The 22,890-nt window shown below is 64.0% G+C and overlaps 1 protein-coding gene across 4 annotated transcripts in view; it reads right to left on the bottom strand.

Moving 5' to 3' along the window:
* Positions 1–3,988: 3,988 nt before the first annotated feature.
* Positions 3,989–22,890, bottom strand: part of ARHGAP33 (Rho GTPase activating protein 33) — a 49,014-nt gene continuing 30,112 nt past the window's right edge. For all 4 annotated transcript variants that reach the window (XM_065574585.1, XM_065574586.1, XM_065574587.1 and 1 more), the window contains 11 exons: positions 21,827–21,929; positions 21,224–21,368; positions 20,907–20,989; positions 20,396–20,503; positions 19,613–19,758; positions 14,941–15,139; positions 14,648–14,745; positions 10,582–10,656; positions 9,544–10,170; positions 7,439–7,791; positions 3,989–6,728 (listed from right to left, as the gene is read on the bottom strand). In XM_065574585.1, coding sequence (XP_065430657.1) covers positions 5,544–6,728; positions 7,439–7,791; positions 9,544–10,170; positions 10,582–10,656; positions 14,648–14,745; positions 14,941–15,139; positions 19,613–19,758; positions 20,396–20,503; positions 20,907–20,989; positions 21,224–21,368; positions 21,827–21,929 — 3,122 coding nt within the window. In that variant the 3' untranslated portion in view covers positions 3,989–5,543. The remainder of the gene's footprint in view (positions 6,729–7,438; positions 7,792–9,543; positions 10,171–10,581; positions 10,657–14,647; positions 14,746–14,940; positions 15,140–19,612; positions 19,759–20,395; positions 20,504–20,906; positions 20,990–21,223; positions 21,369–21,826; positions 21,930–22,890) is intronic.

The following is a 22,890-nucleotide window of genomic DNA, read 5'->3' as shown; positions in this document are numbered from 1 at the left end:
CAGGCCAGTGGCCCGTGGTGAGGTCCAGGTCGGTAAGGAAACAGGGCCCCCAGCTTGTCGGGAATCTCGTCCGTCCCAGGCATGGGGCAGAAGTCGGACACAGTGATGGCCCTGAGCTGCCGCTAGTCCACACCGGATCTGACTGACCCTTCTTTGGGGAACAGCACCACGGGAGAGGCCCAGGGGCTAGTAGACGCTGGATCACCCCTAGGGCCAGCATGTCCCTGACCTCTCTCTCCAGGGCCTGGGCTGTGTTCCCAGTGACTGAATGGGGAACACCTGATGGGAGGGTTGGCTCCTGTGTCCACCCTCTGGACAGCCAGGTTAGTGAGCCCAGGCCAGCTGGAGAACAGCGGCTGGTAGGAACGCAGCACCTCTCTGATCTCTGCCTGCCAGGCAGGGGTTAGCTGGGCAGAGAAGGGGATTGATTCCAGCGGGCAGCTGGCTCCTGGCGCAGCCCTGAGACCCACCAGGGTGTCTTCCCCCTTCTCCCACTGCCCACACACAACCAGCACCAGCCTCTCCCTGTCCCAGTATGGCTTCATCATGTGGACATGGCACACTCGGAGGCTGTAGGCCCGTTTGGACAGCGCCACCATGTAGTTCACCTCATTCAGTTCTATGATGACCTTAAAGAGCCCATCTCAGGCAGCTTGTAGCTTATTCTGCCGCACTGGGCTGAGAACCATCCCCTGGTCCCTGGTGCCATAGGAGCGAACACATGCTGTGTGGTCATACCAGATGGGCTGCCTCCCTTGGGCCCAAGCTAGGTTCTCCCTGGCCCAGCCCATGACCTCAGTGAGCCTTTCTTGAAAGGTCAGTACATACTCCACCACCAATTCTCCACCCTCCCATTCATCACTCACCAAGCCCAGGAGTCCCCTCACTCTCCCCCAGTAGAGCAACTCAACAGGAACCCTGTGGATTCCTCAGGAACTTCCTGGTGTGCAAACAGCAGGTGGGGCAGGTATCTGTCCCAGTCCTGCAGATGCTGGGCCATAAAAGTCCTCAGGATCAGCTTCAGGGTCCCATTAACCCTCTCCACCAGCCCGTTGGCCTGAGGGGGATGTGCCAGACCCCACATTTCCCCCACAGCCCCAGAGCAGGGCTGGCAGGAAATTGGACCCCTAGTCTGTAAGGACTTCCCGGGGGAACCCCACTCTGCTGAAGATGGTCAGCAGCGCATCTGTCACGTGTCTGCTTCACTGGAGGACAGAGCCACTGCCGATGGGTGGTGAAATCTACTGCCACCAGAATGTATTTCTTCCTGGCCCGAGTCGGCATGCTGAGGGGCCCCACTATGTCCACAGCCACCTTCTGAACAGGTCCCTCTGTGATGGGCAGGGGTCTCCAGGCCGCTTTACCTTATCCTGGCCCTTTCCCACCCTTTGGCAGCGGTCATAGGCCCTGCAGTGCTGCCTGGCTGTGTCACGTTCTGCAGCAGCCTCTGCCGGGTGTGCTGGATTCCGGATGTCCTGTCAAAGGCCCTGTACAATAGCCAGTGGTGGCACTTCTGGGGGACCCCCGGCTGCCTCCTGATCCCCCACAGTTCAGTTTTCCTCAGGGAACCTGCTCCAGGAATCCCTTCTCCCCCAGGAATCCCGCCCTGCTGGCCTCCTTCAGGGGTCCTGCCGCACTGCAGCCAGCCAGGGCCCTCAGCTCCTCCAAGCAGGGATCCTGCTGCAGCTCAGGCTGAAATTCGGCTGCTGGGGTAGCGGGTGGGAGTCCCTCCTCGCTGGGCTGGGGTCAGGGCCCTGGCTGTGTCTTGGTTTCCCCAACTTAGGACAAAGCCTTGAGCTCGGCCTTGTTAAGCCCAGTAGATCCCTTCCTCTGGCCCCAAGGTGGGGTGGCCATCTCTGGCTCTAGCTCCAGGAAGGACCAGGGTGCTCTGGACATCACCCAGCCAGGCCATCAGATCAGTCCCCATCAGCCCCGCCTGCACCCCAACCTCTTTGGACCCCTCCTTGGCCCCACCATCTCAGACCCTCACTACAGGCACCGTAACCAGGGGCCACCCCCTGCCCCCAGAGTGAGGTATCATTGGGTACTAACTGGGCCAAGTCCACCACCTGGGGCCAGGCCAGCATCCCCTCAGAGCCTGTAGCCTGGAACCCCAGAACCATCCTCCCTTCCAACTCAAGGGGGTGGGGGGTGTAGTGATTGCTCCCTGGGGCTGCCCTGTGCCCACCCTGTAAATTGAGTGCTCCCGGCCGCCCCCAGTGCGCAGCCAGCCGCACCACCTGGGAAACTGGTGCCCCCCCCAGGCTGGGCTCCCTCCCCAGTTAACCCTTCTGCTTGGCCACTAGTTCTTTAGCCTTTGGACACTGTGCCCACTTGGGCCCTGTTTGCCCATAGTAATTATGGCTCAGGTCTTGGTGGTCTGCCCCCAGTGGCCATCACCCCTGATTTGGATTTGCCTGACTCCCACTTCTGGGGTGCCCCTGGGTGAGCCCCCCCCCCCCGCCCTAGGCCAGTCCCCTTCGGGTCTCTTTTCATACCCAGCCCTACTGTCCGCAAACACAGCTGCCCGCCTGCCTGCCCTGTGCAGATCCTTGGGTTCAGGCTCCCTAACCCCATTGTCAGGGCCCAAGGCCGGATCTCACCCAGCTGCATCAACCCAGCCAGGTGCACACCTCCCCGGGCCTAGCAAGACCTGCGCCCTTGCCCCATTTGCAGCCTGGGTCATATCACAGGCCTGCCCCACAGCAAAGAGCTAGGTGTCTATAGTCCTCCCACCCCCTCCACCCCCCACCAGTATCTAGGTTCCCTACGGAAGTGGCATCCCGGGGCCTTTCCCAACTTTCCCCTCGGTGGGTCACTCTGCCTCTCCGCATCTCCATTTCCAGTTTATGCTTCCAGCTTCTCCCGCGCCTCCAGCTCCTTCACTCTCAACTCCAGCGCAGGACAGCCAGGGTGTGAAGCACTGAACGGGGTCAGGGGATGCCCAACTGCTGCCTCTGCTGCTCCTGGAGCCTTGTGACCCCCCACTTGGGCCTGGAATCTGCTTCTCGGAGCAATCATCCTTCTTGTGACCCCCCACTTGGGCCTGGAATCTGCTTCTTGGAGCAATCATCCTTCTTGTGCAATCGGCTGCACTTTGCTGAGCCTCCCCCTTACTTCCAGTCCAGCTGGGGGCGCTGGCTACAGGCCATTTCCTGCTGCCAGTCCCTTCAGCATCCATCCAGCCACTGCTGTCACAGCTCCGCAGGCCTGGTGCCCTGGGGGTGGGCATCCGTGGGCCAGCCACCCTTATGGTCTCACTCTGCCATCAGGGGAAGCCCTTCTCCGTCCCCTGGGACTGAACCTTGGGGCCTCCAGCTGCCTATTCCCCACCAGGGGCTTCCTCCAGCGAGTCCGTCTGTGGGACCCCAAGGGAGACGTGTACCCAGCCGAGTGTCCATCACACTGGGGCTGTGCAGCGAGGCACCCACCTTGTCCCACCACCTAGTTAGCAATGCAGCATATGGGGAAACTGAATGCCCACTCCATCACACTCAGCCCCACTCTAACCCTGTAGACCCCACTCCTCTCCCGGAGCTGGGGCTAGTCCTGGCTTACAGCCCCCACCCCCAAATTGAAGACCATAAGAACGGCCAGACTGAGTCAGACTGAAGGGCCATCCAGCCCAGTATCCTGTCTACCGACAGTGACCAATGCCAGGTGCCCCAGAGGGAATGACCAGAACAGGTAATCATCAATCCCCTGTCGCCCATTCCCAGCTTCTGGCAAACAGAGGCTAGGGACACCATCCCTGCCCATCCTAATAGCCATTGATGGACCTATCCTCCATGGACTTATCTAGTTCTTTTCTGAACCCTGTTGTGGTCTTGGCCTTCACACCATCCTCTGGCAAGGAGTTCCACAGGTTGACTAGGTGTTGTGTGAAGAAGTCCTTCCTTTGGTTTGCTTTAAACCTGCTGCCTCTTAATTGCATTGGGTGACCCCTAGTTCTTGTGTTCTGAGAAGGAAGAACTACATGGGAAACTTGTTTTTTGTTTTCGTTTTTGTCTTTATTAGTTAATGGGGTTGGTTTAAACCATTTAGTACAGAATGGGGGGAGGGCAGGATCTTCAACAAATACACTCACCAGGGGAACAGTCACAGCAGCACCCCAGGGCCCTGCAGTGGGGATGGGGCTGAATTAGGTGAACCAGGATTAGCCCTTCCCCCCCAATCTGTGGGATTTTGGCTGGGGGTGGGTTATAGGATTAGGGTATTGGCGGAGGTCAGCACTCCCAGGGCAACCCCACCCACCCTGGGCCCAGCTGGTCACAGCACTGCCCCTTTATCACGGGGGTGGGGGGTTCAGGGTATGGGGGGGGGTCAAAGGTCATAACTCCCAGGGGACCCCCCAAAGTCACAATGGGAGTTAGTGCAATAGTCAGTCAGATGCTGCCCACCCCCAGGAATTGCCGTTCTCAGCCACTGGGAGGGTCAGCAGGGGGTGCCCCCGACACCTCCAGCTACCCCATAACATACCCCCCACACACTGCGGTACTGCCACAACCAGACAACTACAGCCACAGCCACACAACACAACCAAGCACCCACCATCACACCCCCCAAGCAGGGCTCAGCTCCTCCAGCAGGGGGCAGCAGGCACACCCCCAATCTAGCCAGATATGTACATGCTCCCCACCCCCAGCTCATGGGTCATGCTGACCAGGGAGGCCAGACAGGCAGGCTGGGGAGGGATTTTTTTCCTTTAGCCTCCCTCCACTACCCTTGGTGCCCCCCCCTCGCTGGGGGATCCCATCTCAGGGTGGGGGTGTTTTAATTGGGTTAATGAAGGGTTAAAACGTTAGAAATCTTTCTCAGCTTTAAAAGCTTTATAGAACAGCGTCCCCTGCCCCCCCCCAGGGGGCAGGGAGGGTCCCCCTATTACCAGGGCTGGCAGTGGGGCAAGACCCCAATAGTTTTATGCCCCACACTGGCCCCTGGGGGGCGGAGTCAGATAGTGATGTCATTCATGGTTTTGCTGACGTCACCTGTGCCCCCTCCCTATGTCACACTGAGGCGGTCACTGAGCATCAGCAGGTGGAGGCCTAGCCAAGGTGGGCAATGATGTCATACTGGGTGTGATGGTGATTGTAGCCCAGTGATAGCATATGGGATGTGGTGATGTCACTGAGGGGCCCTGAGGTCATTGGAGAGCAGCTGTTACATCATTGGGGAGCAGCAATGCAATTGGGCTGCCGTCACATCGGGTGTTCATCCCACCATTGATGGCCCTGTAGCGATGTCACTGTACCAGTCCTGTGGCCATTGGTGGCCTCATTGTGATGTTACAGTGCCCATCCTCCTGCCATTCATGATCCCAGTGTGATATCACTCCAGCCCTGCAGCAGCTCAGGCGTGTCATACAGACCTCGGATGACGTTATTGGGGCCTCACATGATGTCACAGCCTGACTCTCTCAGCAATGGTCCCCAGCCAATGCTCAGATCCTGCACCCAGGGGTATGTGTCAGCACTTGGGGAGCTCAACACAGGTCCTCCAGCCCCCCCACCCAGGGTCCCTCGTGGTCCAGCCCGGGCCCCCCATCAGCAGTAGCTCCGGGTCTGCCCCTCAGAGTGCACCGTCCAGTTGGGAGCCAGGCACGCAGGTGGTGGGGGTGGCCCCTCCTTCTTCTCCACGTTGCCATACTGGGGGGGCAGGCGCTCTGCATAGGGGGAGTAGGGCCCCAGCCGGTAACCGTCCAGCAGGCTAGGGCTGAGGAGGGCAGGAGGCCGGGGCGAGGGCTCAGCGTAGGTGGTGAAGGGAGGGGTGCAGCCGGTGGCCGGCTCCCAGCCAGGTGGTGCTGGGCGGTAGAACCGCAGCATGGTGCCGCCACAGGGCAGCACGTCTAGTAGCTGGCGGTAAAGTCCGGGCACTGATGGTGATCCGTAGGCCCAGCCTGGTGCTGCCCGCAGGCCCTGCCTCTGTTTCTGCGGCAGGGCCGGCACCGGGGGGCGGTGCAGGGCGGCGCGGGCAGCGCCAGGCTCAGAGCGGCTGCGCAGGTGCCCGCCCTCCGGCGGAGGGGAGGCCGAGGCGGAGGACGAGGATGAGGGGGGCGTGGCCCTGCTGCGGCGGTGCCCCCTGGCCTCTGGCCCTGCCGGAGGGCCAGCAAAGGGGATGTTGACGTAGATGGGCTCCGGTGGCTCGTAGGGGACGCGCCCATCCTCGAAGATGGCCCAGAAGGGTGGGGTTGGGGCCAAGGGGTTGGGCCTGGGCTGCTGGAAGACGCCGTAGGAGGCGTTGAGGGTGGCCATGTACTTGCGGGGTGCCGGGAGGCGCGGGGGGCCCAGGGGCCAGGGCCGGTAGACGGGCGGCTCTGGGACGATCTCGTAGTACAGGTTCTCGGCTGCGGGCTCCAGCAGCGGGCGCCGGGGGTGTGTGGCAGCGCCGGGGGGGCGGGGAGCTAGGAAGTGGTGGCGCTGGTGCAGCTGTGGCTCGGGAGGATATGGAGGGGCAGTGCAGGGGGGGCCCAGCCACTGGGGGGTGGTGTTGAGACAGGCCACAGGTGGGGGGTGGAAGTGCAGGGGGGCTGGGGGCTTGGGTGGGGCCTGCGGGTGGCGGGGGGCAGGGTCCAGTGCTCGGGGGAAGGGCAGCGGCTGGGTCTGGCAGGGCAGGTGGGGTTCGGGGCCCCAGTGGTGGGTGTCAGGGGGGGCTTTGCTGTAGTGGGGGGCGGCTGCCAAGCTGGCCCTGCCCCCCTCCCCACCTGGGGCAGGGGCCTTGGCCAATGTGACCTGTAGGAGAGAGAAGGGGGGTCAGTGAGAGGGGGGGTCACACACACACACACACACACACACACACACACACAGTCTCCCCTCTAGTTGACCCCCCAGCCTTCCATCACAGCCCCAACCTCAGCAGCCCACTGTACCCCCAAACCCCCCACTGCACCCCAATCCCCCAGTCCCTCTCACTGAACCCCCAATCCTGTCCCCCCACCCAGCTGCATTCCCCGAACAACCCCTGCCACAGCCCCCCACTGCACCCCAATCCCCCAGTTCCTCCCACTGAACCCCCAATCCCACCCAGTCCACCCACCCGACCACAATCCTTCAAACTGCCCCGGCTGCAGCCCCCCCAATCTCCCCATCCATCAACAATCGCCTAAATTCCCTCACTGTAGCCCCCCCACTGCACCCCCTATTCCCCCATCCAGCCGCAACCCCATTGAATCCCCCCAGCCACCAAACCTCACCTCAACCTGACTGCCTATCTGCCCCCAACCCCCATTACTGCCCCCAGCCCCAAACTCTCCTTTCTTGCCCCACTGCCCCCCAAGCCCCACCACCTACCTCCCAGGCCCCCCAAATCCTCCTTGTTCAAACTGGGAAAAACCCCTGCCCCAACCCAGCCACCAATTCGCCCCCCACAAGGGTCTAATGCCCCTAACTCCCTCCCACCCAACCCCCCTGTCAGCGATCCCTCCCCCTCCACCCCCACACACCTGGGGGCCCCCTGCACGCTCCTGACGCTGGCCCCGGGATTCCCCCTCACTCTGCTGGCGCTGCAGAGAGGGGTCAGGGAGCTGGGCAGCAGGGCCAGGGCGTACCACAGAGTACAGAGTGCCCGGCCCCATTGCTGCCCCCTCCCCCCCACCTTCCAGGGACAGGGAGCGCTGGAACTGGGCACGCTGCTCCCTGCGTGGCGCCCCTTGCTGCTGCCGGGCGGCCCGGTGTGCACTCTCCGCCAGTGCCAGTGCCATCAGCCGGGCTGGGTTCTTTGGGGGCGGCGGGGGCGGCACATGCCGAAACAGGCACAGCGCCCCGGGCAGTGGGGGGGAAGCCTCCGATTCAGGACCTGAAGGGGGAGAGGAGAAAAGAGGGTAGTCAGTGCCAGCAGCACCCAGCAGGAGGCGCTGTAGGGGGGTGCGGCTGGGTGCTGGCTGTGCGGGGAGCTCCCGGCTACTCCAGCCCTGGCCTTGCCCAGCAGGAGGTGCTGTAGGAGGCTGGGACATTGTTGCATGCTCCCCAACTCCCCCAGCAGGGGACACGGGGGGGGGGGGGGTCTGTTTGTGGGGGGGGGCGGGTTGGCTGGGGGAGGGGATGGTTCTGGCTGGGCAGTTCTGACTGGGGGTTCTGGCCAGGTGGTTCCAGCTGTGGGGGTTCCAGCTGGGCAATTCCGGCTGAAGGGGTTCCGGCTGGGGATGGGGTCCGGGCATGGGGTTCTGGCTGGGGTCTTCTGGCCTGGGTGAGTTCTGGCTGGTGGGGGATTCTGGCTGGGGCTGGGAGGTTCTGGCCAGGGGGGTGTTTCAGCTGAATGGTTCTGCCCTGGGGGTTCCAGCGGGGGGACTTTTGGCTGGCGGGGAGTTCTGGGGCAGGCTGGGAGGTTCCGGCTGGGGGGAGGGCTTCTGGCTGGTGGGGAGTTCTGGAGGGGGCTGGGAGGTTCTGGCTGGTGGGGAGTTCTGGAGTGGGCTGGGAGGTTCCAGGGGGAGGGGGATTTCTAGCTGGTGGGGAGGTTTTGGCGCTGGGGGGGAGTCTAGCTGGCGGAGAGGTCTGAGGGGGCTGGGAGGTTCGGGGGGGGGGGGGGGCGTTCTGCCTGCCAGGGAGTTCTGGAGGGGGCTGGGAGGTCTTGGATGGGGGGAGGGGTTCTGGCTGGCAGGGAGTTCTGGGGGGACTGGGAGGTTCCAGCGGTGGGGGAGGGGGGGTTCTGGCTGGTGGGGAGTTCTGGAGGGGGCTGGGAGGTTTTGGCGGGGGGTGGGTTCTGGCTGGCTGGGAGTTCTGGAGGGGGCTGGGAGGTTTTCACGGGGGGGGGTTCGGGCTGGCGGAGAGGTCTGGAGGGGGCTGGGAGGTTCGGGGGGGTTCTGGCTGGCGGGGAGTTCTGGAGAGGGCGGGGAGGTTTTGGCGGGGGGGGGGGGCCTGGCTGGTAGGGAGTTCTGGAGGGGGCTGGGAGGTTCGGCTGGCGGGGAGCTCTGGAGGGGGCTGGGAAGTTCCTGCGGGGGCGGGTTCTGGCTGACGGGGAGTTCTGGAGGGGGCTGGGAGGTTTTGGTGGGGCGGGATGTATTCTGGCTGGCGGGGAGTTCTGGAGGGGGCTAGGAGGTTCCAGCGGTGGGGGGGGTTTCTGACTGGCTGGGAGTTCTGGGGGGGGCTGGGAGGTTTTTGGGGGGGTTCTGGCTGACGGGGAGTTCTGGAGGGGGCTGGAAGGTTCGGGGGCGGTTCTGGCTGGCGGGGTGTTCTGGAGGAGGCTGGGAGGTTTTGGCGGGGGGGGGGTTCTGGCTGGCGGGGAGTTCTGGAGGGGGCTGGGAGGTTCAGGGGGGGTTCTGGCTGGCGGGGAGTTCTGGAGCGGGCTGGGAATTTCGGGGGGGTTCTGGCTGGCAGGGAGTTCTGGAGGGGGCTGGGAGGTTCTGGCGGGGGGGTTCTGGCTGGCGGGCAGTTCTGGAGGGGGCTGGGAGGTTCGGGGGGGTTCTGGCTGGCGGGGAGTTCTGGAGGGGGCTGGGAGGTTCTGGTGGGGGGGTTCTGGCTGGCGGGCAGTTCTGGAGGGGGCTGGGAGGTTCGGGGGGGTTCTGGCTGGCGGGGAGTTCTGGAGGGGGCTGGGAGCTTTTGGCGCACTCACTCTGGGCCAGGCTTCCGCTCTCGGCTTGGGTCAGTTTGTGCTGAACCTCACGCTGGCAGCTGTCAGTCAGCATCCCGTCGCCGGCCTGCAGCAGCCGGGAGATCATGTGGGGGGGGCTGCGCGTTCCCCAGCGCCGTCCGGGCCTCAGCACACCCCCAGCCTCACCCCCCCCCAGCATCTCCAGCACCTTGGCAGGCAGCGAGATGGCCACGGGTTCTGAGATCTCTAGGGCAGCTGTGGGAGGCTCCGGGCCGCGGGGTGACAGCGCCCGGGTCACCTTGCAGGCGAAGGGAAGGCGGGTGGGGCTGGGGGCCGAGTCAGAGGCCTCAGAGAGCGAGGGGCACCGGGGGGAGCTGCGCCGGAAGGGGAGCACGTCCAAGTCCAGGAAGCCGGGGGGGCTGAGCTCTGGGTCCGAGTCCAGCTCGCCCTCATCATCCAGCCAGAGGGAGGTGCGGCGATGGGGTGCCAGGCTCTCGCTGTAGCCGCCGGAGGCCGAGGAGCTCAGTGACTCGCAGGAGCGGCAGGGCTTGAGGGGGGCTGGCAGGGACCCGGGGAGGGCTCCAGGCAGGGCCGGGAAGGCGTCGCTGCTGGAGCGCGGGCGCCGCAGGCGGTTCAGTTTGTGCAGGCCTTGAGACAGATGGACAAACAGCAGCGTAAACAATCCTGAGACGGCAGGCAGCTGGGGAACAGCCACACATAATGCCGCATGGGAACAGCTCACCTGGCACTGAGATGCAGCCATCTCTGGGGCAGGGCAGCTGGGGAACAGCCACACACAACACCATACAGGGACTGCTCGCCCAGCACTGGGACACAGTCACCTCTGGGGTGAGGCAGCTGGGGAACAGCTGTACATAACACTGCATGGGGACAGCTCGCCCGGCACCGAGACACAGCCACCTCTGGGGTGGGGCAGCTGGGGAACAGCTGTACATAACGCTGCATGGGGACAGCTCGCCCGGCACCGAGACACAGCCACCTCTGAGGTTGGCTTCCCCCTGAATGTCCCCTCCCCGCCCCTGGTGCTGCCCCTCATACCCGCGGTGCTGGACTGAGACGTGAGTGACTCCTCACTCTTGGCGGATCGCAGCGTGACAGTGTCGGCCCGGAGCCCTGCAGGGAGAGGGGAGGGGTGAGAATATCAGCCCCCCTAGTCCTCCCGCAGCCCCTCACCCCCGTATCCATCCCCTGCCTGGACCCCACTGACATCTTCTACTCCCACCTCTCCTGCCCCCAGCACTGCCCTGTCCCCACCTCCGCTCCTGGGAACACCCCAGACAGGCCCCCCAACACTCCTTCCTTCTCCCAGAAAAAACGGTTCCCTACCTTCTCTAACTGTTGCTCCTTGAGATGTGTTGCTCGTGTCCATTCCCTGCTATGTGTGCGCGCGCCCATGGGCCCGGCTGCGGAGATTTTTCCCTTAGCAGTATCTGTAGGGCCGGCTCTGGCGCCCCCTGGAGTCCTGCACCCATGCACCGGTATATGGGGAGCCACCGGTCCCTTCTTGCAACGAGAGGGAGGTACCGTTTTTCCTTCTTTGAGTACTTGCTTGTGTTGATTCCAAGTTAGGTGACTCCCTGGAGGTGGTTCATGGACGTGCTGCTTGCAACACTGCTCTGCCAAGCTGGCCTCGTCCTGGGCCTGCTGGCTGATGGCATATGGACCGAGGACCAGGTGGCGGCTCTGCAGATATCCCGGATACCTGTGCGAGGAAGGCCACTGACAAAGCGTACGCTCTGGTGGAATGGGCAGGCAGGATGGCCAGCAGTGACACCTCTGCTTGCTCATAGCAGAGCCTGATGCAGGCGGTTATCCACAAGGAGCTTCTCTGAGCGGACACAGGCAAACCTATCATCCTGTCCGCCCTGCGACGAGGAGCTGTGCTGATTTACGGAAGGGTTTGGTCCCCTCAATGCAGAAGGCTAAGGCCTGCCTAACATCCATAGAGTGTAACCGATGCTCCTTGTCCGCCTTGTGATGCTTAAGGAAGAAACCCGGTAGGAAGAGGTCCTGATTATTGTGAACTGTGACACCACCGTAGGTAAGAAGGCTGAGTGGGGGCTCAGCTGGACCTCGTCCTTGTAAAACACCACGTAAGGGGGTGCTGACGTCAACGCTCTAATCTCGGAGACCCTGTGGGCCGACGTGATCACCGCCGGAAGGAGACCTCCGATAAGAGGAGCAGCAGAAACACGAAGTCAGCAGCTCGAAAGGGGGACCTGTGAGCCTCGCTAGCACCAGGTTTAGGTCCCAAGGAGGGATGGGATCCCAAACCTGTGGATATAGCTTCTCCAGACCCTTCAGGAACCTGATCGTCACATCATGAACAAAGATTGACCTGCCCTGGAGGAGCGGGTGAAAGGCTGAGATGGGCGACAAGTGAACCCTGATTGCTAGGCCCTGGTGCTTGAGGGGGAGCAGGTAGTCCAAAATGGATTGTAGCAATGACCGGGAGGGAGAAAGACCTCGATCCGCAGCCCTTAATAGATGAAGTGTTTCCACTTGACCAGGTAGGTCGCCCTGATGGAGGGCTTCCTTCTACTCAACAGGATGTGTTAGACTTGCTCCGAGCAGGCCTGTTCCTCCACGTTCAGCCATGCAAAGCCATGCCATCAGATGCAGCGACGCTAGGTTCGGATGGAGCAGACAGCCTTGGTGCTGTGAGAGCAAGTCTGGGCGAAGCGGGACCGCTAGTGGGGTTGCCATCGAAAGATCCAAAAACCTGCCGAACCACGCCGGAGCTACCAGGATGCCCTTCGCTTTGTCCCTAGGACCTTGTGAACTGGGGGTAGCAGCGGGAAGGTGTACAAAGGGCCCCATCCAAGGGTGCAGGAAAGCCAGGAAGGCATGCAGCGGCCCCCATCCAAAGGCGCAGGAAAGCCAGGAAGGCGTACAGCGCCCCCCGTCCAAGGGCGCAGGAAAGCCGGGAGGTGTACAGCAGGCCCCCATCCAAGGACGCAGGAAAGCCGGGAAGGCGTACAACGGCCCCCATCCAAGGGCACAGGAAAGCCAGGAAGGCGTACAGCAGGGCCCCCATCCAAGGGCGCAGGAAAGCGTCGGACAGGGAGCTGCTGGCTAGCTCCGTAAAATGAGCACAACTGCTGACACGTCCTGTTCTGAGTGGCCACGAATAGGTGCACCTGGGGAGTCCCACATCTGGGGAAGATCGTGCTGACGACCTTTGGGTGGAGTGACCACTCTTGGCGAGAGGAGAAATACCTGCTGAGGAGATCTGCCCGCGTGTTCTGGGCACCCGGGAGGTGCAAAGCCTTGAGATGACCAGCCTGCTGCACACAGAAGTCCCACAGGCGAAGAGCCTCTCGACACAGGGCAGACGAGCGGGCCTCGTCTTGCTTGTTGAAGAACATTGCTGCTGTCAAGATTGTCCGTCAAGATCTGCACCACTCTGCCCCTCAGATAGGGAGGAATGCATGGCAAGCCAAGCGTATTGCCCTGAGCTCCCTGGCCTTTCTGTGACGAGAACCAGAGACCTTGGGTACTGCAGCTGCCAAGCTGGGCTCCCCACCCCCGATCCGACCAATGTTACCGATGGGAGTGAAGCTACGAAGGGGCTGGGCACCGAGCCAGAGATGACAGGACATTCGACAGAACTGTAACCATTAGCTCTAGGTCGTGAGAAGACCAACTCCATCCACATCTGGAGACTGAGCTGCAGCCGTGCATGTTGCACCACGTTGGTACACGCCGCCATGTGACCCAGCTGCTGGTGGCATACCTGGGTGGTTGTGAGCGACTGGGCTCTGACATGCCCTGAACCAAGACTCCGGCAGGTAGGCTCTGGCATGGGTGGAGTCAAACACTGCTCCTATAAACTCTATTCTCTGAACGGGGGACAGAGTCAACTTCTGGTCATTGAGATGCAGGCCTAGATCCCGACATGTGCTGCATGTGAGCCTGGGACCTGCCTCTGACCAGCCAGTCCTCAGGGATGGGTAGATTTGAATGCCGCGACACCTGAGGGAAGCGGCCAGCACCACCATGCACTTTGTGAAGCTCAGTCTTCAGATGCGGATGGAGTTGGTCAGCGGATGGCCCTAGCGAGGGGGAGGGGGAAGAGCGGCAGCGTGCACACAGCTCCCGTAGAGGACGCAGAGAGAGGTAGGGTCGGAGCCTAGGGGAAGGGGGTGGAACAGAGCATATCCCTTCCAGTCCCCTGCCATGAGACTTTCAGGGCAGGGGGCTGGGAGCACCCCCACAAGCCGAGCACCCCAGCCTTCTGCCCTGCACCCCCCACGCCCCCCAGCCCTCTGCCCTGACCCCTGAAACACCCCCCCCCCCAGGTCTGGGGTCCCAGCCGCAGGCCCTGATCAGCCTGCTGCTGGCCTAGGTGAACAGAACCCCAGGCTGGCAGTGAGCCAAGCAGGCTAGTGGCGTAAGATCAGCATTTTAATTTAATTTTAAATGACGCTTCTTAAACATTTTGAAAACCTTGTTTACTTTACATACAATAGTTTAGTTATATATTATAGACTTAGAGAAAGAGACCTTCTAAAAACGTTAAAATGTATTACCGGCACGCAAAACCTTAAATTAGAGTGAATAAATGAAGACTCGGCACACCACTTCTGAAAGGTTGCCGACCCCTGATCTAACCTAATTACTCACCTAACTAACTACTTCATGATCTAGATCCAACTATATCCAACAACTATAAAGTTACACCGCTCAGAGCACTTTGGAATCACAAAGGGAGACAAGGAACTGAGGGGTGCGGCACCCCATATACCGGCGTGTGGGTGCAGGGCTACATGGGTGGCCCCACAGATACTGCTAAGGGAAAAATCTCTGGCAGCCGGGCCCGTGGGCATGCGCACACCTAGCATGGAATGGACATGAGCAAGCACTCGAACATACACCCCCCATCCCCACTCCATGGGGCAGGGGGAGAGACAGAGAGAACAGGAGGAAGAGAGATGAGGGGCTGGGAGGTCGGTGTGGAACTGGGGGGAGGTTTGTGGGGCAGGGCTGGAAATGGGGGGTACGTGGGGCAGGGAGAATCTGGGAGGCTGTGGGAAGCTGGGGGGCTGCATAGGGCTGCGTGGGGCAGGAATCAGGGGGGTTGCGTGGGGCAGGGTTCACTCACCCGTCTGCCCGCCTGGGCGCTGCACTCTCTTGTGGCTGATGGCAGGTGCCCTGCCCAAGGCAAAGAAGGTTTTCCAGCTCCCACCCCGCGCCTGGCGCCTGTGGAGAGACAGCGTCAGCCCAACCCATGGCCCTGCCAGCCCCATTCCACACACCCCTGAGCCCACCACCTTCTGGGTCCAGGTGGAGGCTGGCACCCCCTGGGGAGGGGAAAGGCCCCCATGCCCCATCACCCCTGAGTTCACCAGCCCCCACCCCGGAGCCGGCAACCCCCGTGGGAGAAGGCCCCATTACCTGTCATGGGGGGAGTCCAGCATGAGGGGCAGCCTCCCTGGAGGGCCCCGTCCGGTCTCGGCCACAGGTCTCTTGGCCTGGCCAGGGGCCGTGTGCTGGGCCTGGGCCTGCGTCCGGGCCTGAGCCTCCTCCAGAGAGAGCAGGCGGGTCGAGGGGCAGCTGCCTAACAGAGACTTGGGACGCGGGAGGTAGGAGCGCCCTGGGAGATGGGGAGACAGACAGAGGGGGGGTCAGCTGGGCCTGACCCACAGGAATCTCAGTCCCTCCTGAGCGGGACGCACAGCGCCCCCTACTGAGCCCCTAAGCCCCTCTCTGCAGCTCCCCCACCCCACTCCCCACAGCACGGTGCCCCCCACCCTGTTTCCTGCAGCACAGCACCCCCTGCTGAGCCCCACTCCCCACAGCACAGCGCCCCCTGCTGAGCCCCCACCCCACTCCCTACAGCACAGCACCCCCTACTAAGCTCTGCCCCGCTCCCTACAGCACAGCACCCCCGCTGAGCCCCCACTCCCCACAGCACAGTGCCCCCTGCTGAGCTCTGCCCCGCTCCCCACAGCACAGCACCCCCTGCTGAGCTCCCACTCCCCACAGCACAGCGCCCCCTTCTGAGCCCCCACCCCGCTCCCCACAGCACAGCATCCCCTGCTGAGCCCCCCACCCCACTCCCTGCAGCACAGCACCCCCTGCTGAGCCCCCACCCCACTCCCCACAGCACAGTGCTCCCTGCTGAGCTCTGCCCCGCTCCCCACAGCACAGCACCCCCTGCTGAGCTCCCACTCCCCACAGCACAGCGCCCCCTTCTGAGCCCCCACCCTGCTCCCCACAGCACAGCACCCCCTGCTGAGCCCCTCTCTGCAGCTCCCCCACCCTACTCCCCACAGCATGGTACTCCCCACAGCACGGTACCCCCCACGAACTCCCCCCCCCGCTCCCTGCAGCACAGCGCCTCCTGCTGAACCCCCCCCTGCTCCCCCCAGCACAGCGCCTCCTGCTGAGCCCCCCCCCACTCCCCACAGCACAGCGCCTCCTGCTGAACCCCCCCCTGCTCCCCCCAGCACAGCGCCTCCTGCTGAGCCCCCCCCGCTCCCCCCAGCACGGCACCCCCTGCTGAGCCCCCACCCCGCTCCCCCCAGCACAGTGCCCCCTGCTCCTCTCCCTGCAATACAGTGCCCCCTACTCAGCCCCAAGCACTATGGTGCCCCCTAATGCCAGCAGCATAACAGGATTTAACATGCTGGCAGGCTGCAGGGATCTCACCATAGAAACCAGCGATGGCACTGTGAGCCCAGGGGAGAGGCTCGACCCCGCAGAGAAGCAGCAGCGCAGCTGGGCACTGGCAGTTGTTACCTGGGTGAGGGGCGGGCAGCCAGGTGCCAATGCAGGACCCAGCCCCCTCAGCATGGCAGGGCGCTGGGCTCAGGGCTTCGCAGGTCCCAGCTGGTCAGGCACAGAAGGCAGCTTCCCCGGGGTGTGTGTGTGTGTGTGTGTGGGGGGGGGGTTGCCCCCCCCCACTGCAGCTCACGTTGGCCTTGGCCTTGGCCTCAGCCCCCCAGCATCCAGGCCCAGCCACAATATGCCTCCCCCCCCCCCAAGTTCCACACCCCACTGCATTCGGTTGCAGGATTGTCCACCCCTCCCTCCCACCACAGGGCTAGCCTGTTTCGGCGCCTCTCAGCCTGCCTGGGCATCCCCAGAACCCCCCTCCCCAGCCTGTCTCAGCACCTCCCCACCTCAGCACCCCCTTTCCTAGCCTGCCTTGGCACCCCCTAGCCTTCCGCGGTGCCCCCCAGCACCTCCCACCTCAGGCCCTCACCTGCCTCAGCACCCTCCTCCCCAGCCTGTCTGGGCACCCCCCCACCTCAGCACCTCCCTCCCCAGCACCCCCCTCCCCAGCCTGTCTCAATGCCCCCAAGCACCTGCCTCCCCTGCCTGTCTCGGTGCCCCCCCACTTCAGCATCCCATTTCCCTAGCCTACCTCGCTGCCCCCCAGCATGCATTGGCACCCACTCATCTCAGCACCCCCCTCCCCAGCCTGTCTCAATGCCCCCTAGCACCTGCCTCCCCAGTCTGCCTTGGCAGCCCCCCACTTCAGCAACCCCCCACCCCCACCCCTGCTGGGCTCAGTGTCCCCCCACCACCAGGCCCAGTCAATGTCAGCCCCCCATCCCCGCCCCCAGCCAGTTGTCTCCCCGGGGCGAGCCGCTGGGCGCCAGGCACCATGAATCACCAATGCGGGGAGTTGCCAGCTGGACATTTAATGTTCTCTTGTTCTCAACAGGAGCTGGTTAAACCCAGGGCCTGAGCCTCCCTACCCTGGTGGGCACTAACCCTGTCCCAGCCCTGAGAGCCCACAGGGCCCCGCGCAGGGAGAGCCGTGCCACCCTGCTCCTGCTCCACAGCCAGCAACCTGGGCTGCCAGAACCCCCTGCCATGGGCACCTCCCCACCGCAGTGTCTGGGATCAATGCTTATCTGGGGGTGCAGCTGACTGCACCAGAGCGGGGGTGGGGGTCACGGAGCCATGGTACCCCACAGCCCATGTAGAGGGGCCCGCGGGTGGCAGGGAGGGGTCGGGATACCGGGGTAGAGGGGCCCACGGGTGGCAGGAAGGGGGCGGGATACCGGGATAGAGGGGCCCGTGGACGGCAGGGAGGGGGCGGGATACCGTGGTAAAGGGGCCCGTGGGCAGCAGGGAGGGGGCGTGATAGAGGGTGTGCATAGGTCCATGAATCTCATCGGGGGGGGGGGGGGGTGAATGACCCCCCGCCCCCTCAGTCCCCCTGTGCCTCCGGGGCACCCCCCACCCCGTCTTGCTGCGTCTCCGGCTCCCTCTGGGCCTTGCTCAGGGCTTCGGGCAGGGTGAGCAGCCGGCCAGTCTTGGGGGGCCAGGCCAGCTTCCGGGGCGCCGGCTGGGGGGCTGGAGAGAGAACAGGGTTAGAGGGTGGCCAGGGGGGGCAGCACACCAGAGCCCAGGGGCACCCCCATGCCCAGAGCAGGGCCCTCTCTCCCTGGGCCTGGGATCCTGACATGCAGCAGGGGAGGGGGGTCCAGCCCCAGGCCAGAGACTGGGGGGTAGCTGCTGAGAACAGACCAGCTTGCTACACAGGGAGCAAAGCACGGGGTGGGGGGGCCCGGCACTGGCTGCCCCACTAGCTCCCCATGCCACACTGCCCCAAAACTTCTCCCAGTGCCCCATTGCCCCCCACCCCTCCAAACCCCACTGCCTCCAGCCTTCCCCAGTGTGACGAAGTGGGAATGTTCTTAATGTTTTCTCTGAAAACTGTGGTGTGTCTCAGTTTCCCCTGTGTTACTCAAGTATCTAGGTGATGGGATAAGGGGGGTGATCCTTGCAGAGACCCCTAGAGGGCAGGTGTGACTGCTGGTGGGCTGCAGAGAACGGCCCACACTCATGGCCAGGCCCCCTCCTCTGCAAGAACCAGCCCGAGGTGCTGGTGCAGACCAGAGACCAGGGGACCGGCTGGCCCAGGAAAGAGACAAAGGAAAGAGGAGAGGCAACGGGCAGCTGAAAGAGTCAGTCTCCTGGTTTGGGACTGGGGGGAAGAGGGGGACCGAGCCGAGGGCTCTGGACCTCCCCCACCCCTCCAGATGGACTCTGTTGAAAGTTCCTGATTTCTGTGCTAACAAGATCTGTCCTACGCCGTTTCCCATGACGAATAAACCTCCTGTGTCACACACTGGCTGAGTCCCGGTGACTGCAGAGTGGGGGTGCAGGGCCCTTTGGGGGGGTGAGGGTCCCCAGGTGGACTTGTTGCGGGGACCTCAAACCCTACTGCCCCCAAACTGTCCCCCCAAACCCACTGCCCCCAAACTGCCCCCATTCCAATAAACCCCACTGCACCCAACCTCCCCCAGTGCCCCCACCCCCCAAACTGCCCCATCACCCCCAAACCCCACTGTCCCCAGCCTCCCCAATGCCCCTCCACCCCTCAAAACCCTACTGTTGCCAACCTTCCCCAGCTCCCCCCACCCCTACCCCTCAGAATCCCTCATGTGTCTCCCTTCATCCCTTGCTGCCCCCATCCCCCCGAGCCCCTCCCTGCCAGACCCCCAAGGCCACAAGACAGCAAGAGGGCATGAAGCTGGATCTGGGGAGATGGGGTAAGGCAAGGAGACCACCCCCAAATCCTGCTGCTGGCCATCCCCCCACACGCACCCTGCCCAATGCCACTGGGGGCAGGTCCCCACCCTCGGAGCAGCAGCCCCCGGCCCCACCCCAACCCCGCTGCTGGGGGCCAGGTCCGAGTGGGGGGGTGCCCAGCAGCACAGCATCACAAATAAGGCAGCAGACAAAGATCCCAGCCTCCTCTAGGGCAGAGCCTGCCCCCACCCCCCAGCTCAGCAGCCAGCCAGTCTCTGTATGCCCCCCACCACTGAGCACCTTGCTCCCCCCTGCATGCCCTCCACCTCCCCAATGCCCATGCTGCCCCTTTGGGCTGAACCTCCCCCCTAGGCTGTGCTGTGCTACCCCCAGCGCCACCCCACACTGTCTCCCAGCGCTGCCCCCCCCCAGCCTGTACTGTGCAGTCGCCTTCCCCATGCTGCCCCACCAGGCTGTCCTCTCCATGTTGTCCACCCCACACTGCCTCTCCATGCCGCCCCCCGCACTGCCCCACACGTCCCCCTGTACCCCCCATGACCCCTTGCACACCCACCTGCGCTGTCCTTGCCGATGGAGGTGAACTTGTCGCTGAACAGCACCTGGACGTTGTTGAGCAGGAACTCGACCACCACGGACTGGACCCGCACCTCGTGGAAGGCCTCCGCCCCGCTCAGCCCCACAGCCTCCAGCTCCAGCGACCTGGGGGGCAGAGGGGCGCTCAGCGGAGCAGCCTGGGGGATTGGAACCGGTGCGGGGGGCCTGGCAGGGGTGCACTCACCAGAGCAGGCTGGAGGGATTGGAGCCAGCATGTGGGGGCCAGTGGGAGGAACTAAGTGGAGCAGGTTGGGGGGATTGTAGGTGGGGGACTGGCAGGGGGGCAGAGGGGAGCAAGAGGGTAGCCAGAGACTAGTCGGAGGCACTTCCCGGAGCAGGTTGGGGGGTGGTAGCCAGTGCGGGGGACTCGCAGGGAGGGCGGAGGAGGGTCAGAGGCACTTACCAGAGCAGGTTGGGGGGATGGTAAACGGTGTGGGGGGCCGGCAGGGGGGCCGGAGGGGAGCCAGAGGGGGGTCGGAAGCACTTACCGGAGCAGGTTGGGGGGATGGTAGCCGGTGTGGGGGGATGGCAGGGGGTCGGAGGGAAGCCAGAGGGGGATGAGGGGTACTTACCAGAGCAGGTTGGGGGGATGGTAGCCGGTGTGGGGGGATGGCAGGGGGGCCGGAGGGGAGCCAGAGGGGGATGAGGGGTACTTACCAGAGCAGGTTGGGGGGATGGTAGCCGGTGTGGGGGGATGGCAGGGGGGCCGGAGGGGAGCCAGAGGGGGCTGGGCGGCACTTACCGGAGCAGGTTGGGGGCCCATACGATGGCCAGGTTCTTGACGTGCATGCTGGTTTCTGGGCTGTGTGTGGCCACCCGCGCCAGGTGCCGAAGTAGGAACTCCAGGGTCCTGAGAGGGGCGGCAGCTGGTGAGGGGGATCCGGCCCCAGCCTGCCCTCCAATTACCCACAATCCCACAGGGCTCTGACCCCTCCAACTGTTATCCACACCCCTTGGGATCCCCCAGCCCTCAACCACCACCCAGTCGTCACCCATGGAGCCCTGACCTCCCCCTCAGCTGTCACCCATGCACCCCCCCCAGCTGTCACCCATGGCCCCGTGGGGCCCTGACCACCCCGGGTGTCACCCACCATCCCAACCCCCCCACTGTCACCCATGTCCCCACCAGCTGTCGCCCATGACCCTGTGGGGCCCTGACCCCGCCGGGCGTCACCCACCGCCCCAACCCCCTCAGCTGTCACCCACGGCTCTGCGGGGCACCAACCCCCCCTCTGGCCCTGTGAAGCAGGTACCTGTAGTGGGGCGGTGGCAGCTGCTGAATGACGTCATGCACCCGCACCAGGCGCTCCTCCTCGCCGGGCACCGCCACAGCTTCCTGCAGGGCAAATGGGCTGCCATCAGGGGGGCTCGGGTGTTAATGTGGGGGCGGGGGGATGCGGAGGCAGGAGGTTGGGGGGTAGGCGGGGGCTCACCGCAAACTTGTGGTAGACCTGGTAGGTGAGCAGCAGGGTTGGGGGGTCGGGCGTTAACGCGGGGGAGAATGTGGGGGATGCGGGGGCGGGCGGGAACGCGGGAGTTGGGAGGCAGGTGGGGGCAGCCCCGGGCTCACCGCGAACTTGTGGTAGAGCTGGTAGGTGAGCAGCGGGTTGGGCAGCTCGCGGAAGTAGAGCTTGCACAGGGAGCTCACGCAGTGGATGTCCTGCAGGTAGGTCGCCCGGCCCAGCTCCGGCACCCGCTCGCTGTCGAACTCATGCCTGGGGAAAGGGGAAAGCGGGTATGGCCGGGCCAGCCCTGCCCCCTAACCCAGCCACCCAACCCTGCTCCCTACACTCTGCCCCCCGCCCCCTGCCCCCTAACCCAGGCAACCAACCCTGCCTTCTAACCCTGCTCTCCTGTGCCATGCCCCCTGCGCCCTGCACTCTGCCCCCAACCCTACCCCCGTGCCCTACACTCTGCCCCCCAACCCTGCTGCCCTGCCTTCCGTGCCCTGCCCCCACCCCTGCGCCCTTCTTCCCTTGCCCTGCCCCTTCGCCTTATCCCCTAACCCTGGGGGCCAGTCTGGTACCACCCCACACAGTGCCCTGCACCCCCCCACCCTTCCCTGCCTATCGCCAAACCCTGCGCCTCTCCTGTGCCCAAATCCCCCCGCTGCCTGCCACTCCCCTGTGCCCACCCCGCTATGCACCCCCAGCTCCCCATCCCCGGGCCTCACCGCAGCTTCTGGATGTTGGAGGCGACACCCGAGAGGCGATAGATCCCGTCCACCATGCCATGCTTCTCAATGAACTCTGAGCAGCAGCGCAGGACCTGGGGAACTGCACAAGGCACAGGATAAGCGTGGGGCACGGGAACAGATGGCAGCACCAAGACCTCCAACGCCAGGCCGGGGGGAGCACAGCTGGGGGGATGGCAGGCAGTGACCCATAGTGCCAGGCTGGGGGATGGGGTGCAGCTGGGGGAGGATGGGAGGCAGTGCCCTATAGTGTGGGGTTGGGAGAGGGGGCACGGCCAGAGGACGGAGCACGGATGGGGGGATCAGAAGCAGTGCCCCATAGCACCGAAATGGGAGATGGGAGAAGAAGCAAGGCCAGGGGATGGGGCATGGCCAGAGGGAAAGGAGGCAGTGCCCCATAGTGCCAGGCTGGGAGATGGGGCAAGAGCAGGGAAATGGGAGGCAGTGCCCCATAGCGCCAGGATGGGAGAAGAGGCGTGGCCAGGGGACAGGGCACAGCCGGGGAATGGGAGGCAGTGCCCCATAATGCCAGGCTGGGACAGGAGGCGCGGCTGGAGGGGATAGGAGGCAGTGCCCCATAGTGCCAGGATGGGAGCAGAGGCGAGGCCAGGGGACGGGGCATGGCCAGGGGGAAAGGAGGCAGTGACCCATAGCGCCAGGCCAGGAGACGGGGCACGGATGGAGGACAGGGTGCGGCCGGGGGGATGGGAGGCAGAGCCCCATAGTGCTAGGCTGGGAGACAGGGTGTAGCTGGGGTGGATGGGAGGCAGTGCCCTATAGCGCCAGGCTGGGGGATGGGGCACGACCATGGGGGATGGGAGGAAGTGCCCCATAGCGCCAGGCTGGGGGATGGGGTCCAGCCAGGAGGATAGGAGGCAGTGTCCCATAGCGCCAGGCTGGGGGATGGGGCACGACCAGGGTGGATGGGAGGCAGCGCCTCATAGCACCAGGCTGGGAGACGGGGTCCGGCTGGGGGGATTGGAGGCAGTGCCTCAAAGTGCAAGCCCGGGGGATGGGAGACAATGCCCTATAGACCAGGGGTC

Source organism: Chrysemys picta, chromosome 20 (genome assembly GCF_011386835.1).
Source record: "Chrysemys picta bellii isolate R12L10 chromosome 20, ASM1138683v2, whole genome shotgun sequence".
Lineage (NCBI taxonomy): Eukaryota > Metazoa > Chordata > Testudines > Emydidae > Chrysemys > Chrysemys picta.
The sequence above is the reverse complement of the archived record's forward strand: the minus strand, read 5'-3'. Positions and strand labels throughout refer to the sequence as shown.